The sequence below is a fragment of the Lipophrys pholis genome (assembly GCF_963383615.2).
Source record: "Lipophrys pholis genome assembly, chromosome: 16".
NCBI lineage: Eukaryota > Metazoa > Chordata > Actinopteri > Blenniiformes > Blenniidae > Lipophrys > Lipophrys pholis.
The window spans coordinates 28,024,031-28,048,476 of NC_137634.1; the positions used below are offsets into that span (position 1 = coordinate 28,024,031).

The 24,446-nt window shown below is 46.0% G+C and overlaps 1 protein-coding gene across 1 annotated transcript in view; it reads left to right on the top strand.

Moving 5' to 3' along the window:
* Positions 1–24,446, top strand: part of ncf1 (neutrophil cytosolic factor 1) — a 27,481-nt gene continuing 3,035 nt past the window's right edge. The window contains exons 1-9 of the mRNA XM_080482475.1: positions 1–403; positions 3,058–3,138; positions 3,749–3,824; positions 10,641–10,806; positions 12,720–12,778; positions 14,806–14,928; positions 19,240–19,347; positions 19,926–20,043; positions 23,889–24,002. Coding sequence (XP_080338601.1) covers positions 332–403; positions 3,058–3,138; positions 3,749–3,824; positions 10,641–10,806; positions 12,720–12,778; positions 14,806–14,928; positions 19,240–19,347; positions 19,926–20,043; positions 23,889–24,002 — 917 coding nt within the window. The 5' untranslated portion in view covers positions 1–331. The remainder of the gene's footprint in view (positions 404–3,057; positions 3,139–3,748; positions 3,825–10,640; positions 10,807–12,719; positions 12,779–14,805; positions 14,929–19,239; positions 19,348–19,925; positions 20,044–23,888; positions 24,003–24,446) is intronic.

The window sequence follows — 24,446 nt, forward strand, 5'->3', positions numbered from 1 at the left end:
GTGTGTGTGTGTGTGTGTGTGAGGACAGAGTGCTGTGGTCGCTGTGAGCTGCTGTGTTTGCTACAGTCGTGAAGTGAAAGCTTCTGTGTTTCCTGATTTATGTTCAAACAGCCTCAGAAAGAGGAAGTGATGAGGTGAGCCGAGCTGTAGTGAGCAGAGCTGTCGGTCAGAGCTGTAGTGAGCAGAGCTGTAGTGAGCAGAGCTGTCGGTCAGAGCTGTAGTGAGCAGAGCTGTAGTGAGCAGAGCTGTCGGTCAGAGCTGTAGTGAGCAGAGCTGTAGTGAGCAGAGCTGTAGTGAGCAGAGCTGTCGGTCAGAGCCGCTGTCTGTCCCCATGGAGGAGAGCTTCGTACGCCATGTGGAGCTGCTGGGCTTCGAGAAGCGTTTCTTCCCCAGTCAACACTTCGTGAGTCTGCTGCTTTGGTTTACTCTTACTGGTTAGGGTCATTGTTTTTTGTTGCTTATTGTTTTGATTGTTACTGCTGTTGTTGTTGTGTGTGTGTGTGTGTATGTATGTGTGTGTGTGTGTGTGTGTGTGTGTGTATGTGTGTGTGTGTGTGTGTGTGTGTGTGTGTGTGTGTGTGTGTGTGTGTGTGTGTGTGTGTGTGTATGTGTGTGTGTGTGTGTGTATGTATGTGTGTGTGTGTGTGTGTGTGTGTGTGTGTGTGTGTGTGTGTGTGTATGTGTGTGTGTGTGTGTGTGTGTGTGTGTATGTATGTGTGTGTGTGTGTGTGTGTGTGTGTGTGTGTGTGTGTGTGTGTGTGTGTGTGTGTGTGTGTGTGTGTGTGTGTGTGTGTGTGTGTGTGTGTGTGTGTGTGTGTGTGTGTGTGTGTGTGTGTGTGTGTGTGCGTGCGTGTGCGTGTGCATGGGTGGGTGTGTATTCCAGAAAAGAGATCAAACATATTCTGAGTCTCTCCTCAACTCTTGGGTATTTCCTGGGGCCCGCACTTATAAATAAACATATCCAAGATATTCCTCTGTTTCCAGGGTAAACTCCCCCAGACTCCCCCAGACTCCCCCAGACTCCCCCAGACTCCCAGAGACTCACCCAGACTCACCCAGACTCACCCAGACTCACCCAGACTCACCCAGACTCCCAGAGACTCCCAGAGACTCACCCAGACTCCCTCAGACTCCCAGAGACTCCCAGAGACTCCCAGAGACTCACCCAGACTCACCCAGACTCACCCAGACTCCCAGAGACTCCCAGAGACTCCCAGAGACTCACCCAGACTCACCCAGACTCCCAGAGACTCCCAGAGACTCCCAGAGACTCACCCAGACTCACCCAGACTCACCCAGACTCACCCAGACTCCCAGAGACTCCCAGAGACTCACCCAGACTCACCCAGACTCACCCAGACTCCCAGAGACTCCCAGAGACTCACCCAGACTCACCCAGACTCACCCAGACTCCCAGAGACTCCCAGAGACTCACCCAGACTCACCCAGACTCATCCAGACTCCCTGAGACTCCCAGAGACTCACCCAGACTCACCCAGACTCCCAGAGACTCCCTGAGACTCACCCAGACTCACCCAGACTCCCAGAGACTCCCAGAGACTCACCCAGACTCACCCAGACTCCCAGAGACTCCCTGAGACTCACCCAGACTCCCTGAGACTCCCCCAGACTCACCCAGATTCATCCAGACTCCCAGAGACTCCCAGAGACTCCCCCAGACTCCCCCAGACTCCCCCAGACTCCCCCAGACTTACCCGACCCTGAAAACCGTTAACCTGAGGTTATGAAATCGCTGGCTCAACCCAGATCTGACCAATCAGACACATGGAGAAACCCTGCAGTGCACTCTTCAGATTACTGAAGTATCATTTATTCTCTTAGAATAAATAGAATTAAAACACATCCTCCAGGCTAAAAGCAACTCTGTGGATGTGTCCAGAACCAGACCCTTCCAGGCTTGTTAATGCTGACTTGGTGAGATTAGACAATCGTAATTCATTGGACAATCTAAAGGGACAGCACGTCACTGTAATCACTCAATTTCACTTCCTGACTGCTCTTCTTTTACTTTAGATTTTCCATCCACTTGTTTTAAGGCTGACTTTCCTCCGTGTGAACGTGTTTTCTGTTGGAACATTAATTCATCACCGTGAATGCATGAGTAGTTCCATAAATTCATGTTTCTGCAGTTCTGTCAGCATGACCATTAACTTTAACCTCATTATTCCAGATCAACCCTTGTAGAGCTAAACAGACTTGGCCAAACTGATACTGCCAGTCACCATGGCAACAGACCAAAAACAATGGAGTTATTTCACCTGATGGAGTTGGAGGTCCTGATGGAGGTGGAGGTCCTGATGGAGGTGGAGGTCCTGATGGAGGTGGAGGTCCTGGGGTCAGGACACCACCATCATCCATGATCCCCCTTTGAGCTGCTATATATTGTCCAGTACCTATAGGCTATTTCTGGGATGTGGAATACGTACTCTTGAAATAATTTGGGACTTCTTTGCCTGAATTCTTTGTATTCGCTGTATATTCCTTTTCCCTCTCAGAGAATTGTCTTCATTTTGTCATTTTGTTCAATAGATCACCTCAGTCCAGTTCTGAGGTCTTTGCAGCGGCTCCCTGTTTGTCAGAGGACAGATTTTAAAATCCTGCTGTTGGTCTTCAAAGCTTTGAATGGTTTAGGACCAAAATACCTGGCTCAGAGCCAGATTACTTACTCATAACACAACTATTATACAAGCCTGTAGGTCTAGTTGCCTCATGTTAGCACATATAAATACATAATACATATTAAAGCACCCCACTGAGCAGAACTGGTCCTAAACACGTCTACAACACATTATCTCTATACTTCCAGAAGACGTCCTTAGGAAAGCCAAAATGTACGTCTTTCCTGGACATTGTATGGACGTCTTGTCTGGACGTGATGTGACCATCTCATGGACATATATAAACTCTTGACCAGGCATTCAATGCTACTGGCCGGCGCCGCCGTGGCAAAGAGGCGCTCACTTCCAGTAGTGGCAAAAAGCCACTAACCAAGAGCACTGGTGACTGCGGTGGTTGCTGAAGTTGTCCCCTGTGTAGGTGTACATGCTGATGGTGAAATGGAGCGACCAGTCAGAGAAGCTGATCTACAGGTCGTACCCAGAGATCCACACCTTCCACGTGAGTGTGTGTGTGTGTGTGTGTGTGTGTGTGTGTGTGTGTGTGTGTGTGTGTGTGAGTGTGAGTGTGTGTGTGTGTGTGTGTGTGTGTGTGTGTGTGTGTGTGTGTGTGTGTGTGTGTGTGTGTGAGTGTGTGTGTGTGTGTGTGTGTGTGTGTGTGTGTGTGTGTGTGAGTGTGAGTGTGAGTGTGTGTGTGTGTGTGTGTGTGTGTGTGTGTGTGTGTGTGTGTGAGTGTGTGTGAGTGTGTGTGTGAGTGTGTGTGTGTGTGTGTGTGTGTGTGTGAGTGTGAGTGTGTGTGTGTGTGTGTGTGTGTGTGTGTGTGTGTGTGTGTGTGTGTGTGCGTGTGTGTGCGTGTGTGTGTGTGTGTGTGAGTGTGTGTGTGAGTGTGTGTGAGTGTGTGTGTGTGTGTGTGTGTGTGTGTGAGTGTGTGTGAGTGTGTGTGTGAGTGTGTGTGTGTGTGTGTGTGTGTGTGTGTGTGTGTGTGTGTGTGTGAGTGTGTGTGTGTGTGTGTGTGTGTGTGTGAGTGTGTGTGAGTGTGTGTGTGTGTGTGTGTGTGTGTGTGTGTGTGTGTGTGTGTGTGTCTTTAAGGTCTGCTGGTGTGTTTCTGACAGAAATCCCTGAAGGAGATGTTTCCCATCGAGTCGGGTCAGATTGAGAAGAAGGACCGGATCATCCCGTCATTGCCGGGTAGGAAAGTTGGTTTGTTCAGGAAACTGCTGACTCATGTTAATGTTTCACAATGATTTTGTCTGTTTATTGAAAACTGTTTTTAATACTGATGGGAGAATCTTTTTAAATGTGGTTAACACACCTCTTGGCTCAGGATGTTCCAGCTCTAATAAACCTGCTGTGGTGAAACGTCTTTAAAAGAAGACAAATCTGGACCCTTGGTTCTCTCCACTTTTAAGAAACATTTCTAAAACCCTGTTTTGATCAATGTCTTGGAGGGAGCTGTTTTAAACATTTTTAGATGATTTTAGCATCATTGAAAAGTTTCAGTCTGGTTCTAAGTCTACTGGTTCACAGTACAGAAATGGCCCTTTTAAGAGTTTTTAACAATCTTCTTTTCACTGTGGATGCAGGACACTGGGTTGCTCAGTGCTTTAGGCCTGATGGCTGCCTCTCATTCAGTAAGCCCACTATGACAACTCGCTGAGCTCCTCCTTGAGGGCCTCACTGTGCTGTGGCCCCCCACAGGAGTCTGTTTTATGCCTCTTTCTATTTTCTCCATACATGCTCCCCCTGGGGTCGATTTTTAGGAAAAACAATATTTCTTTTCACTGTTATGCTGAGAATGTCCAGATGTACCTAACAATTAGAGCCAGAACTGCAGGTTCATCACAGTCACTACTCAACTGCTCAGAGCAGGGATCTCTAACTCAATTCACCCGGGGGCCGCTGGAGGCGGAGTCTGGGTGAAAAAGAACCGAGAGCACATCACTCCAGTTTCACACTCACTCCACTGGCTTCCTGTCTCGTTTGGAATTGTTTTTAAGGTTTGATTCCTGGTTTTAAGGTGTTACATGGAGTGGCCACTTCTTATTTATCCAAGATTTCACATGTTCATCCTCTGGTTTTATCACTGAGGTCGGCTAATCAGACGGTCCTTGATGTTCCCGGATACAGACTCAGAAATAGAGGCGACAGTGCCTTCTCCATGGCAGAACCCCATCTGTGGAACCGCTTCCTGTCTGCAAAAGAACCACTCTGTCTCTTGAGTCCTTCAAGTGCCTAAGTTCAGGAGGATTGTTATTGTATTTTGTCTGTTTCTTCGTATTATTATTTATTTGTTTTTTGGACTCCGGCAATTCGTATATTAGCCCAAAGTTGACCCAGTAAACACGCTCAAAAACTCACCAAATTTGGCACGTTCATCAAGACTGGTGAAAATGATAAGGAAATGTAAAAATTAACCCCCAGAGTACCAAACTGTGCTCTCTCGCGCCACATAGAAACACTAAAACGGTGACCACTGCCCGTAGGAATGTCGTAGGGCAGGGGTCCTCAATAGGTGGAGCCAACTGTCTGGCCGGCACCGGCCCATGAGCTGCACATCAACATGAAATAAAGAGGGATTTGTGGGGGAAAATGTGCTGCTCTAACTTGTTTGGACCTCATCCCACACCGTAGTCGGAGCCAGAGTCTGTGCGTGTCTGCGCGCTCTCCTTGGACGCCCATGGATTTCAGTTTCACAATCCTCTTCTCATGTATTTTTCAACAAACAAGCAATAAATCAATGTGTCTTATAATATACAATATCAGGTTTATTCTAGATAAATTGTTCTTTCTTATAGGCGAGGCTTATGTTTAGATAAAGTAGAATGAAGCATGTATTCTAGATAAATTGTTCTTTCTTATAGGCGAGGCTTATGTTTAGATAAAGTAGAATGAAGCATGTATTAATATGAAAGACAGTTTATTTATCTTCTACTTCAATTACAGTAGTAAACTTACTAAGTACAGTGACTTGCAGTCTTGTAAGCGTTCACCACAACAAGCCAACCGCTGGTCCATTGTGCTGATCAAAGCCCTAAACCAGGCTGGGTCACTATACTAATGCTGCGCTGGACATTAAGGATCAAAGCCCTAAACCAGGTTGGGTCACTATACTAATGCAGGCTGGACATTAAGGATCAAAGCCCTAAACCAGGCTGGGTAACTATACTAATGCAGGCTGGACATTAAGGATCAAAGCCCTAAACCCAGGCTGGGTCACTATACTAATGCTGCGCTGGACATTAAGGATCAAAGCCCTAAACCAGGCTGGGTCACTATACTAATGCTGCGCTGGACATTAAGGATCAAAGCCCTAAACCAGGCTGGGTCACTATACTAATGCTGCGCTGGACATTAAGGATCAAAGCCCTAAACCAGGCTGGGTCACTATACTAATGCTGCGCTGGACATTAAGGATCAAAGCCCTAAACCAGGCTGGGTCACTATACTAATGCTGCGCTGGACATTAAGGATCAAAGCCCTAAACCCAGGCTGGGTCACTATACTAATGCTGCGCTGGACATTAAGGATCAAAGCCCTAAACCCAGGCTGGGTCACTATACTAATGCTGCGCTGGACATTAAGGATCAAAGCCCTAAACCAGGCTGGGTCACTATACTAATGCTGCGCTGGACATTAAGGATCAAAGCCCTAAACCAGGCTGGGTCACTATACTAATGCTGCGCTGGACATTAAGGATCAAAGCCCTAAACCAGGCTGGGTCACTATACTAATGCTGCGCTGGACATTAAGGATCAAAGCCCTAAACCCAGGCTGGGTCACTATACTAATGCTGCGCTGGACATTAAGGATCAAAGCCCTAAACCCAGGCTGGGTCACTATACTAATGCTGCGCTGGACATTAAGGATTTTGAGCGGTTTGCTCATCTACACTGCAGTAGGGAAGCACCGTGCCACGTTTTTTCACTTCCCAGCCGATCCTGATACTTAAATTTGTATATCTGCTCATACTATTCTATTACCAGAGCTCTGTTTGCTTTAATATTATTATTATCATTATTGTTGACTTTATATGAGGCTGTAATAAACTCCTCTCTACAGTAAAGTATGAAATGTACTAATGTATACATGTATTCTCTCTAAAGACAACTTGAGGTTAGTATCAGGACAGTAAAGGAAGCAGTACAAAGTATTTTTGTTCCATACGGACAATGTGGGGGTCTGCGTGACGTCATCATCTCATAATAATCTAGTTCTATCTTTAAAAGCTCAGAATGACTTTATTATTCCCTGGGGAAACTCTTGAGCAAGGCAGCAGCAACACAATGTTTCCAGCTCTAACGCAGCTCCAACCATTGGGACTATTTTCAGGGAGTTTAGCGTGGAGTAGGACGCAGCTTCACGGAGGAGTGACTCGCCTGCTGACAGCCTGGAGGAGCTGCTGCTCATTGTTTTGATGTTAGTGCCGTTCTAATCGGCGAGCTGACGTTTAAAAACGGTGACGTCTGTTGACAAAGCGACCACCTCGCTGTACAACTGCTTTGCTAACATCCATGTTGCTGTGTTGCTTTGTTGCTTTGCTAACATCCACGTTGCTGTGTTGCTTTGTTGCTTTGCTAACATCCATGTTGCTGTGTTGCTTTGCTAACATCCACGTTGCTGCGTTGCTTTGATAACATCGTCATTGCTGTGTTGCTTTGCTAACATCCTCATTGCTGTGTTTCTTTGCTAACATTCACGTTGCTTTGTTGCTTTGCTAACATCCACGTTGCTACGTTGCTTTGCTAACATCCACGTTGCTTTGTTGCTTTGCTAACATCCACGTTGCTACGTTGCTTTGCTAACATCCACGTTGCTATGTTGCTTTGCTAACATTCACGTTGCTGCGTTGCTTTGCTAACATCCACGTTGCTGTGTTGCTTTGTGGTGTTGTGAGACTAAAATCCCTCCAAACAGCAACATGTTGCCATAAAAAGTTGGATAGCACAGTGCTACTTCCCTAGCCTGCTCGCTGGCTGCAAACTGTGGACTGGATTTGCTGACTCATTCCTCCTGGTCTCATTGAGACCCGCCTCCCTTCAGGAAATCCAGTCCACAGTTTGCAGCCAGCGAGCAGAGCAGCAGCAGGGAAACACTGGGGATCATTTCAGCACCATGAAGCAGACCAGGATCATGGAGCAGACCAGGATCATGGATCAGACCAGGATCATGGATCAGAACTTCTGATCAGTGAGTTATGTTGATATCAGAACCTGATCCGAATATATACATAGCTGCGGCGCCGACTTGGTCACAGGTGTCTTCCATGGCCTGAATGAGGGGTGCCTGAGCCTGGGCCCGGAGATCGTTAACCTTCCACTGCCATGCAGAGAAAAACTCTTCCATTGGGTTAAGAAAAGGAAAGTATAGGACTGTGAACTGTGGATGGTCTTGAAACCAGTTCTGGACCAGAGCAGCACAGTGGAATGACACCTTGTCCCAGATGACGATGTATTGTGTCTGCTGTATTTGGTTCCTTGCTGTGACTGTGTTGTGAGTATGTGAGGTGTATTGTAAGGGACAATTTTGGCCTGACGGAGGAGGACCCCATCCTGTGTATTGGCTGCACAAAGAGTAACGTTACTCTAACGTTGCCCCGGGACATTGATTATAGCCCTGTGGCCAATGAGTCCTCTCTGTCTTGCTTTGGTGAGGTTGAACCCTGCCTCGTCTATGTAGATGAATTCAGCATCCATCTGCAGAACTCTAGGAAATACAGTGAGAGAGAAGATTTTGTAGTTCAGATTAGATCTAGTATACAGTCCATGTACATGTCAAAGGGTCATGTGTGCAGTATGCAACATCTCAGTGCTACAGTAAAGTCAACAATACACACCTCCACATACTCATGCCACAACCGTTTGACCGTCTCTGAGTTCCGCTCAAAAGGCACTCTATACTCTTTCATTTGGACCAGATTTCTTCTCAGGATGTGTGCCAGTGCGAGACCTGATGGACATTATTGAAAATGACTTGGTCAGCAGTAACGTTGGCTTGAATTCCTCTGAGCCTGACGGCATTATTGGCTAAAGTCATGTTTATTAGCTCTCTTTCTTGTTCTTGTGTGAGAATGCACCCCCTTCCTCCTCGCCGTTCTCGAGCCTCAATCCTATGTAGAGAACCCCCACATGGAACCTACAGTAAAATGGGACAGGGAGGGCCATCCAGAGTGCTGATACGGACAATAAGCAGCAGATTACTGTAACGGTAGACAGATTTGTTTTTTACCTGTTTTCATGTTGAAACGTCCTTCTGACAGACGCCACGGTGGATCTGCTTCGATTGGCCTGAAGTCTTTAGTCCAGCCTCCTTCAGCGTCAATCCATGGTCCACCACATGGTCCACCACATGGTCCACCACATGGTCCACCACATGGTCCACCAGTGTTGCATCTATTTCATTAGATAAATCTGGTCCTCTTCTTCTTCCACGTTGTCCTCCTGCTTCAGGTCTTACTCTTCTGCCACGGCCTCCACCTCTACCTCTTTCTTCTCCTCTGTGGATTCCCCCTCTCACCCTCACCCTCAGTCTCCCTCTGGCTCCTTCCATTTTGGTGAGGCAGGTGAACTTACCTGCTCTATAAAGCTAGAGCTTGAACATGACTAGTGTGTCTCCAATGAAGCAGTCGTGTGTTTGAGCTCCTGATGGCTGTGTTTCCTGTTCGGCTCACAAGGTGTGGTCATTTCACCATCAGAGCTTTGGAATTACAAGGAAGTGACTTCATGATATACTTCTGTGTCTAATATATACAAGTGTGTATATAAGTGTGTATGGTGCCTTGCACATCACTGTGTGTTGTTTTGCAAAAAGCATGAGTCTGACACTGTGCTCACAGTGGTGCACATCTGGGCCATGTTTTGCTTCTTGATTGTAAAGGTTTTGATAATTGTGTAATACTTTCAATTTTACTGATTAAGCAATTGGAAAAAAAACTATCATCTTTCTGTGCCCACTTACACAAATCTCACCTCTTTGTCAGTTTTTCGCTCTGCATTGAAAAGCTATGTAAGTAACGAGTAATGTACCTACACTACTTTTTAGAAGCTGTAACTTGTAAATGTAATCGGCAAAAAGAGAGTTACTTTAATGAATAACTACTTACCTTATCTTTGTAATAGTAAATATGTGCCTGAATTTCCTTGGAGAAATAAGAAGTAATAAGAAATAATGAAGTTCGGGAGAAGAGCAGGAGTTTGACTTTTGTCGCTGTGGAAACGTTCACAACTTGATTTGACTGTTTGAGCTGAATTTAAACTGTTGTGAAACAAAAGTGTTTTCACTTCCTGTTTGGGCTTTTTTGTTCTGTGAAAACAGAAGTGAGAGTTTACACATCCCTCAGGAAATTCTGATTTCAAGAATAATAATAATAATAATAATTAATAATAATAATAATTATTATTAATAATAATAATTAATAATAATAATAATAACAATTATTAATAATAATAATAATAATAATAATAATAATAATTATTATTATTAATAATAATAATAATAATAATTAATAATAATAATAATAATAATAATAATAATAATAATAATAATAATAATTATTATTATTAATAATAATAATAATTAATAATAATAATAATAATAATAATAATAATAATAATAATAATAATAATAAGAATAATTAATAATAAGAAGAAGAAGAAGAATAAGAAGAAGAAACCAATACATTTAGCAGCAGTGCAGCACTCACTGCTGCTAAATGTCCTGTAGTGGTGAAATGTTTCATTTGTACAATTTTTTCAAATATTACTGTAGAGTTGAGTTTTAATCTAATTTTTAAAGCTAATATCTACATGTTTACTCTTTATTCACAGTACTTGTTTCACATATGATTACAAGTTCAAATAAAATATATATTTTCTTTTATTATCATCTGATTTTCTGCTAAAAGTTCTGTCTTTGTTCATTGGTTAGATTGTTAAAAGCTGATTGTGCTTTGGGTCAGACTGTTTATTGATTCAGACTGTTGAACATTGATTGTGATTGTGTCCTCAGCTCCACGGTGGGTGGACAGTCAGAAGTCCAGGGAGAACCGTCGGAACACACTGGCTGAATACTGCCACCTGCTGGTCAATCTGCCGCCTCACATCTCCCGCTGCAAGCTCCTGTCCAGTTTCTTCCAGGTCCGACCTGAAGACGAGAACCCACCTGCACCGAACACGTCAGTGTACACACACATGCACTCACGCTCGCACGCACGCACGCACACACACACACACACACACACACACACACACACACACACACACACACACACACACACACACACACACACACACACACACACACACACACACACACACACACACACACAAACACACACACACACACACACACACACACACACAAGGTTGGTACAGAATTGGTCAAATTAAATCATACAATCATGACGGGATTATTTTTGACCTTGTCCTGCAATACCAGGACATTAGGTGCAGTGATGCATTGATTTGACTTTGTGGAGTGACATTCTCAACTTCCGCGTTCTCGTGTCAGACAGCGTTAAACAAAACTAAACGCGATTTCTGAAGATATGGTCAGCGATCGTTATTGTCCTGTAGCTGCGCTAGAAGTGAGAAAGTAATGCCAGGATAAGAAGCAGCCACTTTGACTACGAACTGAATATAATGTTGCAGCCAGCCGGCGGTGTAGTGGGGGCTTCGCCCTGACATCCTCCACCTGACCAGAGCTTGTCCATATTTGATATCGCTGCTCCTATGCTCTTATTACCAATCAACCAAACTCATCCCTGAGATCTCCAGAGCACCGCGGTCTGTGGTCTTTACCAGGCCGTGCAGAAGTGCTCGCAGGCGGCGTCCAGAATGTAAAGAAGGACGAGGAAGTGGAGCTAAGCTAAAGCTAACACCGCACAGCCTCTCCTTGAGCATTTAACTCACTAATGTGCGGTCTGTAGTGAATAAAGTGGACAAGATACAACTCCACATTCCTCACAGAAATGATCCTCAATGTGACATGGTCTTTGAGGAGAAGTTCAACTCTCTTAAACTGGATGAGTTTCTGAAGTGCAACCAAATTTTCAAACATCCAGAAGATGGCACAGAGGATGTTGGTGTTGTTTGGCTCTACGTATGTGTGTGAACAGACTTTTAGAGTCATGAACACCATAAAGCACCGCACAGATCCCAGATGAGAGATGAACACCTCAGATCAGCCACAATGAGACTAAGCCCAGACTTTGAGGCGCTGGCAAAAAAGGGTGACCAGCAACACAGTTCCCATTAAAAGTGAATGTAAGTATTACCACCGTCATGCCTTTGTTATGTTTATGTTTGATATTTATGTATCTGGTGCTGACCGGCCAATATATCACAGTTTTAAAAAGTCGATATAGGACCCTGGGCCAAATAGTTTGCACACACCCCTGTTCTAGAGACATCATCAGGGGGGTTTCCCGGGTGGTTTCCTGGTCTCTTACAACAGACACCCTCGCCCCTCCAGGCTGAACAGACCTTTTCCAGGTTGATCAGACCCCCTCCAGGCTGATCAGACCCGCTCCTCCAGGCTGATCAGACCCCCCACCCACTCCCCCTCCAGGCTGATCAGACCTCCTCCTCCAGGCTGATCAGACCCCCACCCACTCCCCCTCCAGGCTGATCAGACCCCCTCCAGGCCGATCAGACCCCCCACCCACTCCCCCTCCAGGCCGATCAGACCCACTCTTTCAACAAAGTTAACGGCTAAGATGCTTTCTCCGCTCCCTCCAATTGACGGCTCTCGTCTGCTTGGCGTTGCTTCTGGTCAGTGAGCCCCAGGCCTTTCTAACTCTAACCCACTTCCACTGGTCTCCACTTTGGTCCTACACCTGGTCCTACACCCTGTCTCCACCTGGTCCTCCACCCTGTTTCCAACTGGTCTCCACCAGGTCCTCCACTTGATCTCCACCTGGTCCTTCACCTGGTCTTCCATTTGTCTTCCACCTGGTCCTCCACATGGACCAGCAGAGCAGTTCTCTCTGTCGTTTATCGCTGACGGCGTTAGCTAGGGATTTCAGGACCTGGTAATTATTGAAAAATGTTGCATGTGACAAAACAAGTCTGATTTTTCTTCTGTCAGGCTGAAGAGAAATGAGACATTTGTAGTGTCCAGAGAGCTGGCGAGAGGCGTCGCGTCAGGTGAGTAAAAGCAGGAAACTGTCTCCAGCGTTTAATCCTGAAACACCAGGTGCTAACAATCTGTTGATTGCCAATGAGCTGCGGAGGAGACCCGAGTTAACAGCCAGGTCACACACACACATTCTTGAGCCTCAGGCCACGTTGACCCGTACCCGGGTTTTTAAAAAACTGCACTATTTCTCTGAGGCCATGTTTACATGTCCCGGGTGTTACGGCCCAGCTCGACAGACCGCAAACCAGGAAGGGATGACAAACCATGGAGCAGGATTAAAGCTCTTCGTTGGGGCGTTTATTTAAACAAATCATCAGCTGTGTGTATGTATTGTGTGCTGGTTGCGGGTGTCATCAGTAGGATGGTGGGTGTAATGGGATAAAGTGTTGTAGTGCAGAAATATGCAAAATCAAAAAGCCAGCAGTGGCAACCCGGGCATGCTGGCTGCATCCCGGAGCCGCGGATTGAAGGAGCCAAACACCACCAACAACCACCGGAGCCACGGTGGAAAAAAACACAACGTCACGAATTATGACGTAAACCTCCGCCTGGGGGGTACCTGGGGGGTAAAGGCAACCGGAGACTCTGAGGTTTTCCAGATCTACACGTAGCTGCGTATATGTGTAAATGCAAGGCCCAAACGCATTTAAATATCACAATTTTTTCAAATACCTGGGTATGTGTAAACTGGGCCTGAGTTTTTGCCTTGCACTCACACATAAACACAGCTACGGGTTTACTTAATCTCTGCAGTGGAGACTTAGATCAAACTCTGTGTCTCTGGTTGCATCTAGATGGAGAGTTACATCAATTCGTGACACGGTGTTCTTTTCCAAGATTGTGATTGGCTATCACGACTTCTTGCTTCTTATAACTCCGCCCCCTACAGGTCTTGCTGCTCATAGCAGCTCTGAACCAGGTGGATATGCGGTTCAGTGTCAATTGAGATTTATTTGTAAATGTTGAGGGTGAAATACTGTTTTTGTAAAAACCCAGCTATGTGTAAATGTGGCCTCAGCCCTGCATCAATTCAATTCAATTCAATTCAGTTTTATTTTATTTGTAAAGGGCTAAATCACATCAACAAACATTTTAAAACCGCTCTCACAATGATAGAGAACAACAGAACCCAACTAAACCTTCCAGAACCTCTCACAATGATAGAGAACAACAGAACCCAACTAAACCTTCCAGAACCTCTTACAATGATAGAGAACAACAGAACCCAACTAAACCTTCCAGAACCTCTTACAATGATAGACAACAACAGAACCCAACTAAACCTTCCAGAGCAGCAGATGGAACAAGCAACAGAGGAAACCAGGAAGAACTCCCTCTCAGGAAGAACAGTTCATAAGAAGTCCCTCTTCAGGAAGAAAGGGGGCGGAGCCTAGACTCTGGAAGGGGGGGGGCATCTGCCTTGACTGGTTGGGGGGAGAAGTACATGGGATAGGACAGGGAGAGAGAGGAATAGAAGAGGGAGAGAGAGAGGGATAGAAGAGGGAGAGAGAGAGGGATAGAAGAGGGAGAGAGAGAGGAATAGAAGAGGGAGAGAGAGAGAGGAATAGAAGAGGGAGAGAGAGAGGAATAGAAGAGGGAGAGAGAGAGGAATAGAAGAGAGAGAGAGAGAGGCAGACAGGCCAGAGAAGTACAAATACTAAGAAAAGTCTCTGATGAGCGTTGGTCATCATAGACCACACTATATGTTCCTGGCTTTATTCACTAGTTTTGGTTTGCTATTTTGTGCTCTGTTGTTAGTTTGTCAGCTCTATAGCTTGTTAGTTTTTAGTCATCATCACCAGTGAATAACGTATCCTATTAACATCTACCACATTTCTGCTTCCTGTACTTTTGTTTATATTGTAAAGAATTCAGTAATACTTGATCTTTGGATTTTTTTGTACAGAATTATTGCTTTTTCAAATGTTTCACATTTTATAATTATTCAGTCCTTGTAAATAAAAGTATTTACCTAGAACAACTGATCTGCTCTGTCTGTCCATGCGGGTCTCTGAGTCGGACTTTTTCCTTTCAGAGATTTCTGGTCCGATCATACTGGACACTTACAGAGTGATTGCAGACTTCGAGAAGACGTCCAAACATGAGATCAGTCTGTATACGGACGACTTGGTTGAGATTGTGGAGAAGAACCCAAACGGTGAGCAGAGTTTGAAATAGAAGATAAACTAAGGAAACATTCAAGTTTACATCAGCAGTCTTTTTAGTCTTATTTTCAATATAATCGGGACAGTAATTTTAACAGTAGCTTCCATGCTAAAGGCAACACTTGGTATGCAGTTTATCTAAAACTGATAATATAAATATTGCTATCAGGAGGACCTCCCCTCAACAGTTTGATGAAATAGGAACAGGTGGTGGTGAGAATTGGTGATGGGACATCAGCCAACTTGATTCAGAACACAGGAACATCTCAGGGCTGTATCCTCAGTCCAGTCCTCTTCATACTCACATGACTGTTCTGTCTTCCATTCCGCTAACCTGGTCATCAAGTTCACAGAGGACACGACCGTGTTTGGACCTCATTAAGGAAGGAGATCCAGCACCTGACCTGGTGCTGTTCAGACAACAGCCTCGTGCCTGTGTTATATCTGGCGCTATATAAATAAAGTTGAATTTAATTGTAAATTTTAGGAGGTCAACAAAGACAGAGCACACTCTTTTCCACATGCAGGGGGAGGTAGTGATGCGTGTGGACAATATCAAGTTCCAGGGCTAACACATCATGACTTGATGGTAGTAAGATAAGAGATCCTTTATTTATCTCACATGTGGAGAAATGTGCAGTGGTACAACAGGATAGTAAAGAGAAAGAAGCACATAGCAGGAACTAAAAAAGCAGATAAAAATACAATATAATAGAAATATGCACACAGTGCCTATAAGTGTGGACATGTACAGAATATGGGGGTGGATGTATTGCACATATTAAATACGTTTGTATAGATTATTGTCCAGTTGGAGTGGAGTGATATTGTCCGGTGGTGGTGTGCAGTGGTCTCCTGGGAGCAGGCTTGGTTGAAGAGTCTGACTGCAGCAGGGAGGATGGACCGGCGGAGTCTCTCCTTCAGACACCGCGGGTGGAGAAGCCTGTCACTGACGGAGCTGCCCAGTGATGTGACGGTACCATGTAGGGGGTGGGAGAGTAGTAGTATGGCAGCATGCAAACACAGGAAGCAAAAGCGAGGCTGTAGGGCCGGACTGCCAGCACGGCTAAAGAGACAACCATTCAAGTCGCCGCTCCCAAGCATCTTCCACCAGGTCCATTGCAAACAAAATGGATGAACTGAGGCACCAGATTGCCCCAAACTATTTGTTCTGGGAATGTTGCTTGCTGCTGACCACAGAAACCTGCTGCAACCAGCCATACTGGAAGCTGATCGAGTTGGCATGCTGCGCAGTCCACCGCCATGACAGGAAAAGCAACGCCAGTAAGAAAAAAGGAGGGGGCTGTGCAACTACATCAATAACAACTGGTGTAAAAATGCAGACTAGAGATAGCAATTGTTCCCCGGACTTGGAATATGTGACTGTCTGAAGCAGACCTGCCTACCTACCTCAGGAGTATACTATCGTCATGGTAATGGCCGTATACATACTATCCCATGCTACTGCTAACATAGCCGTTGGTGTGCTGCAGAAAACCATAAGCAGCCGGCAGAACTCTCATCCTGACACAGTGCACACCACAGCTGGGGACTTCAGCCATGCTGATCTAAAGACAGGATTTCCCAGATTTGATCAGCTTGTTATATGTGCAACAAGGGGTGTGAACACACTGGACAAAGGTTACAGAGCAACCCCCTTACCACATCTGGGTCTGTCAGATCACATGTCCATGAGGGGCACACTGTAGGCAGCGAACCTGAGGAAGACTGCTGGTCCTGAAGGAGTAACCAGAGGGTCCTCAGAGGGTGTCCACACCAGCTAGTCAGGGTTTTCACAAAGATATTTAACGCATCACTGTACAGGGCCATCACTCCAGTGCCTTAGGTCTGCCATTATCGTCCTGCTAACCCAAAAGGACCACCATCAGCAGCCTCAACGACTACCGATTAGTCACGCCAACTCCTGTGATAATGAAGTGTTTTTGAGAGGCTGGTCTGATGTCACATCATGCCCACATTGGATCCACCCCAATTTTGCATGCAGAGCTAACAGTTTGACAGAAGACATTTTAGCGCTCCACGCTACCATCTTCCCCCTGGACCAGCAGGGGCACTATGCTAGGCTGCTCTTTGTCTACTTTAGCCCCGTTTTCAACACAATACCCCCAGACAGACTCACAGTGAAGTTGCTGGACATTGGAGTTCCCCCCACCACCGGCCGCTGGACCAAAGACTTCCCTCCAACACTGGCTGCTGGACCAGAGACTTCCCTCCATCACCTGCTGCTGGACCAGAGACGTCCCTCCATCACTGGCTGCTGGACCAGAGACTTCCCTTCCAATGGTGTTTACAGAGTTGGATTGAGTCTCCATCTCTCCACCGCCCTCAGCCTCAACACCGGCTCCCAACAAGGGGGGGTCCTGTGTCCTCTTCTCTACACGCTGTACACTTATGACTTTCTCAGCACCCACCCAGACAACACCATCAATAAATTTGCTGGTGACACTACAGTGGTGGGGCTCATCTCTGCTTACAGAGACGAGGTACAGGATCTGGTGAGATGGTGTGAGCTCAACAACTTGGTCCTAAACACTTCCAAGACCAAATAACTGATTGTTGACTTTAGGAAGAGGAAGTCCGCCCTGCAAACCATCTGCAACTATTAGGAGGATGTGGAGAGGGTGGAGAGAGGGTGGAGATGGTGGCCAGTTTCAAGTTCCTGGGTGTGCACATTGATGCAGACCTCTTATGGACTACTAACACCAGGGAGACCGTCAAGAAGGCTCAAAAGCATCTCTACTTTCTGAGAATCCCCAGGAAGAGCAACTTAAAGAGGGAACTGTGGACCGTCTTCTACCACTGCTCCTTTGAGAGTCTCATCGTACTGCATCTCTAGCTTCACGGTAGAAAACCGGAAGGCCATTCCGATGGTCATTAAAACTACCCAGAAAACATTTGGCCCCCTCTCCCCTCCTGGAGGACCTCTTCAGAACCCCCTGCCCTCCTGGAGGACCTCTTCAGAACCCTCTCCCCTCCTGGAGGTCCTCTTCAGAACCCTCTGCCCTCCTGGAGGACCTCTTCAGAACCCTCTCCCCTCCTGGAGGTCCTCTTCACGAACTGCTGTCTCAGGAGGGCTCACGGCATTCTGAATGACCGCAAACACCCAGGACAACGGAAGTTTGAGATACTGCCCTCTGGGAGGAGATTCAGGGTGCTGACGTCATGCACCGACAGACTCAGGGACAGTTTTTCTTTTACAAAGCATTCACTTTTATTAATATAGAATGAGCAATTTTTCTTTTACTGAGCCACTTTTGCTGATACTGAGCCACCTTACTGCTTACTTAAGTTTTACACTATATGCATCTTCATTCTTGTAGTTTTTATGATGATTATATTTATGAGAACAGACTGTTGGTACTGCTCCCCCTCTGTCCAAACCACTGTACCACTCCCTCATAGTTCAAAAGACTGTTGGTACCAGTCCCCCACAGTCCAATAGACGGTTTGTACCACTCCCACACAGTCCAATAGATTGTAGTTCTCCCAACAGACTGTTGGTACTGCTCCCCCACTGTTCAAGTGACTATACCACTCCTCCACTGTCCAACAGACTCTGGTAATGTTCCAGTCAATCTCAGATAAGCTCCGCCTTCTTCTCCATTGACTGAACGCACAGGTCTTTTTCACCAGATATCTCAGCTGGGAGCCGCGATGTGTGATTTGTATTTGGGGAAAACAATCTGTGACTTGTGTGGAAGAACTTTTCATCGATACAGGAGCACAAATATGTTTTTCACCGGATGTACTGCAACAATTGGAGGAAGAATATCAGCATGACAGTTTTTTTAATCTGTGACTTGTAAAACAGGATTTGTGCTCCTGTAGTTAAGAATTTGTGACTTGTAAGTGTGGTGTTGTATTTGTGGAGAGAAAAGAATTCTACAGGTACACAACTCACGGTACACAAACCTTTTTCACCAATAATACCTCCATAGTACCAGTCCCCCACCTCCATTAAACACATACTGTGTGTAGCAAGCTGGCTACATAGATGAGGCGAAAGACATGGTATCACTTTGAGTTACCTCACTTTAGAATCTCGAAGCTTCGTGGGATTCAGTCATCATTATTCCATCATTATTCCACTGGTTAGTCGAACCTTTCACAAATGAAGTCCTTTCAGTACTTCGTGTGTGTGTGTGTGTGTGTGTGTGTGTGTGTGTGTGTGTGTGTGTGTGTGTGTGTGTGTGTGTGTGTGTGTGTGCGTGTTTAGGTGTTTTGTGTAAATACACAATGTCTTGACAGCCACTGTGGACATAATTACCTGTGCCTGTGTCCAGGTTGGTGGTTCTGTCAGTGTGAGACAAAGCGAGGTTGGGTTCCTGCATCGTACCTGGAACCTCTGGACGGACCTGAGGAGGCTGAGGATACTGAGCCAGACTATGAAGGTGAACTAAACCATAACAAGGTCTTACCAAACCTACTAATACTAAGACATGAGAAAGTTTCCTTTGTCAATATTGCTGTGTAATTGTTTAACCTTCAGATGGTGCTATGCTGCAGTTACTCATCCCCTGAAGTTACAAGGGAAACTTGACTCACACAGCACAAGAACCAATCCTCTGATCTGTCCAAAACATGTGTTCACCTCATTCAATTATAGTGCATTGTGCCTGTAAAATTACAGCTTAAAGCAGCATTATCTCGTTTAATTAGTAGTGACGCGAGCACCATGTCACATGGTTCGGCAGCTCTAAAGCCCACTCTCACTTCTAATGACAGGAGTAACCTCCTCTGATCTCCTCCTCACATCTGGAGAACACCTGTGAACAGCTTAGTGGAACATTATTGATTCTTTACATGTTCTCCACTGTTAACCAGCAGCCACACATCCTCCACTCACTGTGTGCTGGGATGGCGCCTCCTGCAGGTCACATGGGACTGAACATACAGGGGTTATTAAATTATCATTTTGAATGTGTTAATGTATATTTGGTTGTGTGTTGACATTGTGGTGTCCTCACAGGAGAGCTTCACGTCACCGTTCAGGCCTACAAAGCCGAGAATGAAGATGAGATGACCCTGGAGCTAGGTCAGACTGTGGAGGTCATCCACAAGCTGCTGGACGGCTGGTGGGTGGTCCGGTAGGTTCCACTCAGTGTGTTTCCCGCAGACATGAAGCAATCTGAACAAAAAAGTGAAAGGTTGGATGAGGCTCCAGTGAGAAGGTCATATTAACTTTTCACTGAAAACTAAAACTTTTTGCACGCCTACACACAATGTTGAATGTTTTCATCTGGGAACTATGGGGTGGGACGGCTTGTGAACATTGGGAGTTTGTGTTGGGGATGGGTTGTGGCACTGGCCTGGGTGGGGTTGGAATGCGCATCTCCTTGCGTTTCACCACGAAACAGAATGAAAACCCATCCACCACCATTACTGATGCTATTTAACAACATCCTGGGTCTGTCGTGAGGAACCCACTACACCCCGTGTCTCTGCTACACAGTATTTCATCTGGATCGAGGAAAAACTCCAGCAAAACTTAGCGCACACCCTTCCTACTCCTTCCTACTCCTGCTTCTTCAGACTTTTTCTCTGCTGAGGGCTCACAGCTGAAGGAGCAGTGTTTCAGCTGTCTGACGGCAGATGGCTCAGTCCACGTGTGTAGGGGTGCACTGTTCGTATAGTTGTGTGTATATATACTGCTCAAAAAATAAAGGGAACACCTAACAACACATCCTAGATCTCAATGAATGAAATATTGCAGTTGAAAGTCTTTATTCAATATATAGTAGAGTGCGTTAAGAACAAAGTCACACAAATTATCAATGTAAATCCAAATGATTATCCCCTGGAGGTCTGGATTTGGAATCCTATCAAAATAAAAGTGGAGAATCACATTGCAAGCTGTTGCAACGTCAGTGAAAATTCCTCCAGACAAGTCAAGATGAGGCTCAGTAGTGTGAGTGTGTGGCCTCCACCTGCCTGGAGGACCTCCCTACATCGCCTGGGCATGCTTCTGATGGCAGGTGTTCTCCTGAGGGACGTTCTCCTGAGGAGTGTTCTCCTGAGGGATGTTCTCCTGAGGAGTGTTCTCCTGAGGGACGTTCTCCTGAGGAGTGTCCTCCTGAGGAGTGTTCTCCTGAGGGACGTTCTCCTGAGGAGTGTTCTCCTGAGGAGTGTTCTCCTGAGGAGTGTTCTCCTGAGGAGTGTTCTCCTGAGGAATGTCCTCCTGAGGGATGTTCTCCTGAGGGACGTTTTCCTGAGGGACGTTCTCCTGAGGGATGTTCTCCTGAGGGATGTTCTCCTGAGGGACGTTCTCCTGAGGGACGTTCTCCTGAGGGACGTTCTCCTGAGGAGTGTTCTCCTGAGGGATGTTCTCCTGAGGAATGACCTCCCAGACTTGGATCAAAGCATCAGTCACCTCCTGGACCGTCTGTGGTCAAGGTGTGGTTGGTGGATGGAACCAGACATGATGTCCCAGATGAGCTCAGTTGGATTGAGGTCTGGGGAACCGGCAGGCCAGTCCAGAGCATCAAGACCTTCATCATGGAAGAACTGTTGACAGGCTTCAGCCACATGAGGCCTGGCATTGTCCTGCATCAGAAGGAACCCAGGAACCACTGCACCAGCATCTGGTCTCACAATGGGTCTGAGGATCTCATCCTGGTACCTAATAGCAGTCAGGGTACCTCTGGCTGGAACATGGAGGGCTGTGAACCATCCAAATAACTGCCTCCCCACACCTTTACTGACCCTCCACCAAACCGCTCATGCTGAGGGATGTTGCTGCAGCAGAACGTTCTCCACGTTCTCCAGACTCTGTCAGGTCTGTCAGGGGTGCTCAGTGTGAAGCTGCTCTCATCTGTGAAGAGCACAGGGCGCCAATGGCCAATCTGCCAATATTGGTGTTCCCTGGATAAGGCCAATTGCCCTGCAGGGTGTTGGGCTGTAAGAACAGCCCCCCCTGGTGGACGTGGGGCTCTCATACCACCCTCTTGAAGTCTGTTTCTGACAGTTTGAGCAAAAACATGCACAACAGTGGCCTGCTGGAGGTCGTGTTGCAGGGCTCTTGCAGTACGTCTTGATGCGCATTTCAAATGTTTTGCTGGGATGTGATTTCATTGTGTGGTCCTTTCAAACATGACCTGCTGTGTGAACGTGATCGGACATGCGCAGAAGACCACTCGGTCCCTCACAGCTGCTTGTTCATGTCTCCACATGTCTGCAGCTGAGATTGGAAAACCACCACAGAAATACACTAAAAACAGAAGAAAACATGAAGCAGACACATGAAACTATCACAAAACTATCAAGATATTTGATGGAAAGCCTCAATCTTTTCATATATGTGCTTTGATAGAAAATTTTTATTTTGAAAATCTAAAAACAAACTTTTTTTAATTGCCTTGTGTATAGTGTTGAACGGCCTGACCCCACCACCTCTTAATGAATGAATGAATTAAAGAAACAGTGAGACTCGTACTGGATCCACAGTGTGGGGTACAGTAGTTTGGAAGTCGACATTTGCGCAGAATGTGCTTTTAATGAAGGACGGTTCTAGTTGGAACGCTCTACTAGTGACCGTTAGAGAAAGCACCACATGTCTCATTGAAGAGACAACTTAAAACATGTCTTCTTGGTCAGCAAACTTGTGACCACTAGGTGGTGCTTCAGTACACAGGGACATATATCTTTATATTTTTTATGGTGAGGGGGTCAGTGTGCATTAGTGTGGGAGGGTGGGGGTGGGGGGGAGGGGGGAGGGGGGAGGGGGGCGGGGGGGGTGGGGGGTAATATTTAGAATGTGTGATAAGGCACCTAACTTTAGCACTTTTGGGATAGACGTAGTAATGTTTTTTTCAAAGCTGTATTGTCTGTTTGATAATGTGGTATGTTATGTCATATATGTATTGTAGTGTGCTGTGTTTTCTATCCTGTGGTATGTTTTGTATGTATTGTAGTACTTATTTATGTTTGTGTTTGGTGGTATGGATATACCCCGTGGGACTGCAGATGGAGTAAATCTAGCATATTTACAGCACTGGTTGTCTTTTCATTAATATGCACTGTCCCATTCAAATAAATTAATAAATTAAATGAATGAAATTTGACTGACATGACATATTGTCTACAAAATCCAGTACTTGGTTTGGGAAGCAATTGTTTGAAGCTTGTTGGGCCCATTCAGACCTGCGGTGACATGCGTTTCAGGTGATCCTGAGACCAGTGTGAACAGGCACCAAACCACTTCTGGAGGTGGTCAGGGACCTTCTGACCACATAGGCTTTGTAGTGTCAACACGTGTTGCGGATGTGTTCTGGGACAGTGGCATCACTGGAAAATACACTATACGTAAACATCATCAGGGTACACTGCGTTTTCATTCAAGAGAATTATGTTGTGGTCTGAATGACATCATCTTTTAAACTTCCAACTTTCCAAAGAAACTGTGTGGAAGAACAAGGGGTCTCTGACCTTCAGACCACCATTGAGGAGTTGTGGGGGTGGGCCTCTCCCCCACCCACCACACACACACACACACACACACACACACACACACACACACACACACACACACACACACACACACACACACACACACACACACACACACACACACACACACACACACACACACACACAAAATCACCATTGAAGAACTCTGGGCTGTGGGCCTCTGGTTTCATATAGGGTCAGGACACATGGCTCTGCAGCGCCAACTGTATACTTAAATACTAAAAATGCATTTAGAATCATTCATTTGACCTGGGAACATTAAATTTAGCCCCCCCAGCACACTTCCAATGGGCATGAGTGAGCAAGGACCATTGAGCACTGCTTTAGCAGCACTTTAATTTGGATTTACTTCTGTTATCTCAACTGAAAAATGGCGTGCAGAGGACATGAGGGGACAGACGTCTTAGTGGTGGAACTATTTACTCATTCTTTAATAAATTCAGTCTTTCTTTGTGTTTCTGTGCAGAAAAGGAGATGAGACTGGACATTTCCCCTCCATGTTCCTGCAGAAAGCTGGCAAGCGAGAGAGGCAGGAAGCAGGGAGGACAAATCCCAGAGGACAGAAGCCTCCCCCCCGCAGGTTCGAACCTGTGTGGTTAGCACATTGTTTCACCATCACCGAACCCTAAGCACGTCCCCTAAAACCCTTAACCCTCACCTTAACCGCAAAACCTAACTTTTAACCCTGTCCCCTAACCGCTAAATCTTACCCGAACTTCTAACCCCATCCCCTAACCCCTATCGCCTAAACCTCACTCTTTCCTCTAACCCTAACCCTAACCTCTAACATCTCACCCCGTTCCCTAACCCTCTATCTCACCCTTACCTCTAACCCAAACCTCTAACATCTCACCCCGTTCCCTAACCCTATCTCTAACCCTTACCTCTAACCCTAACCTCTAACATCTCACCCCGTTCCCTAACCCTATCTCTAACCCTTACCTCTAACCCTAACCTCTAACATCTCACCCCGTTCCCTAACCCTCTCTCTAACCCTAACCTCTAACCCTAACCTCTAACCCTA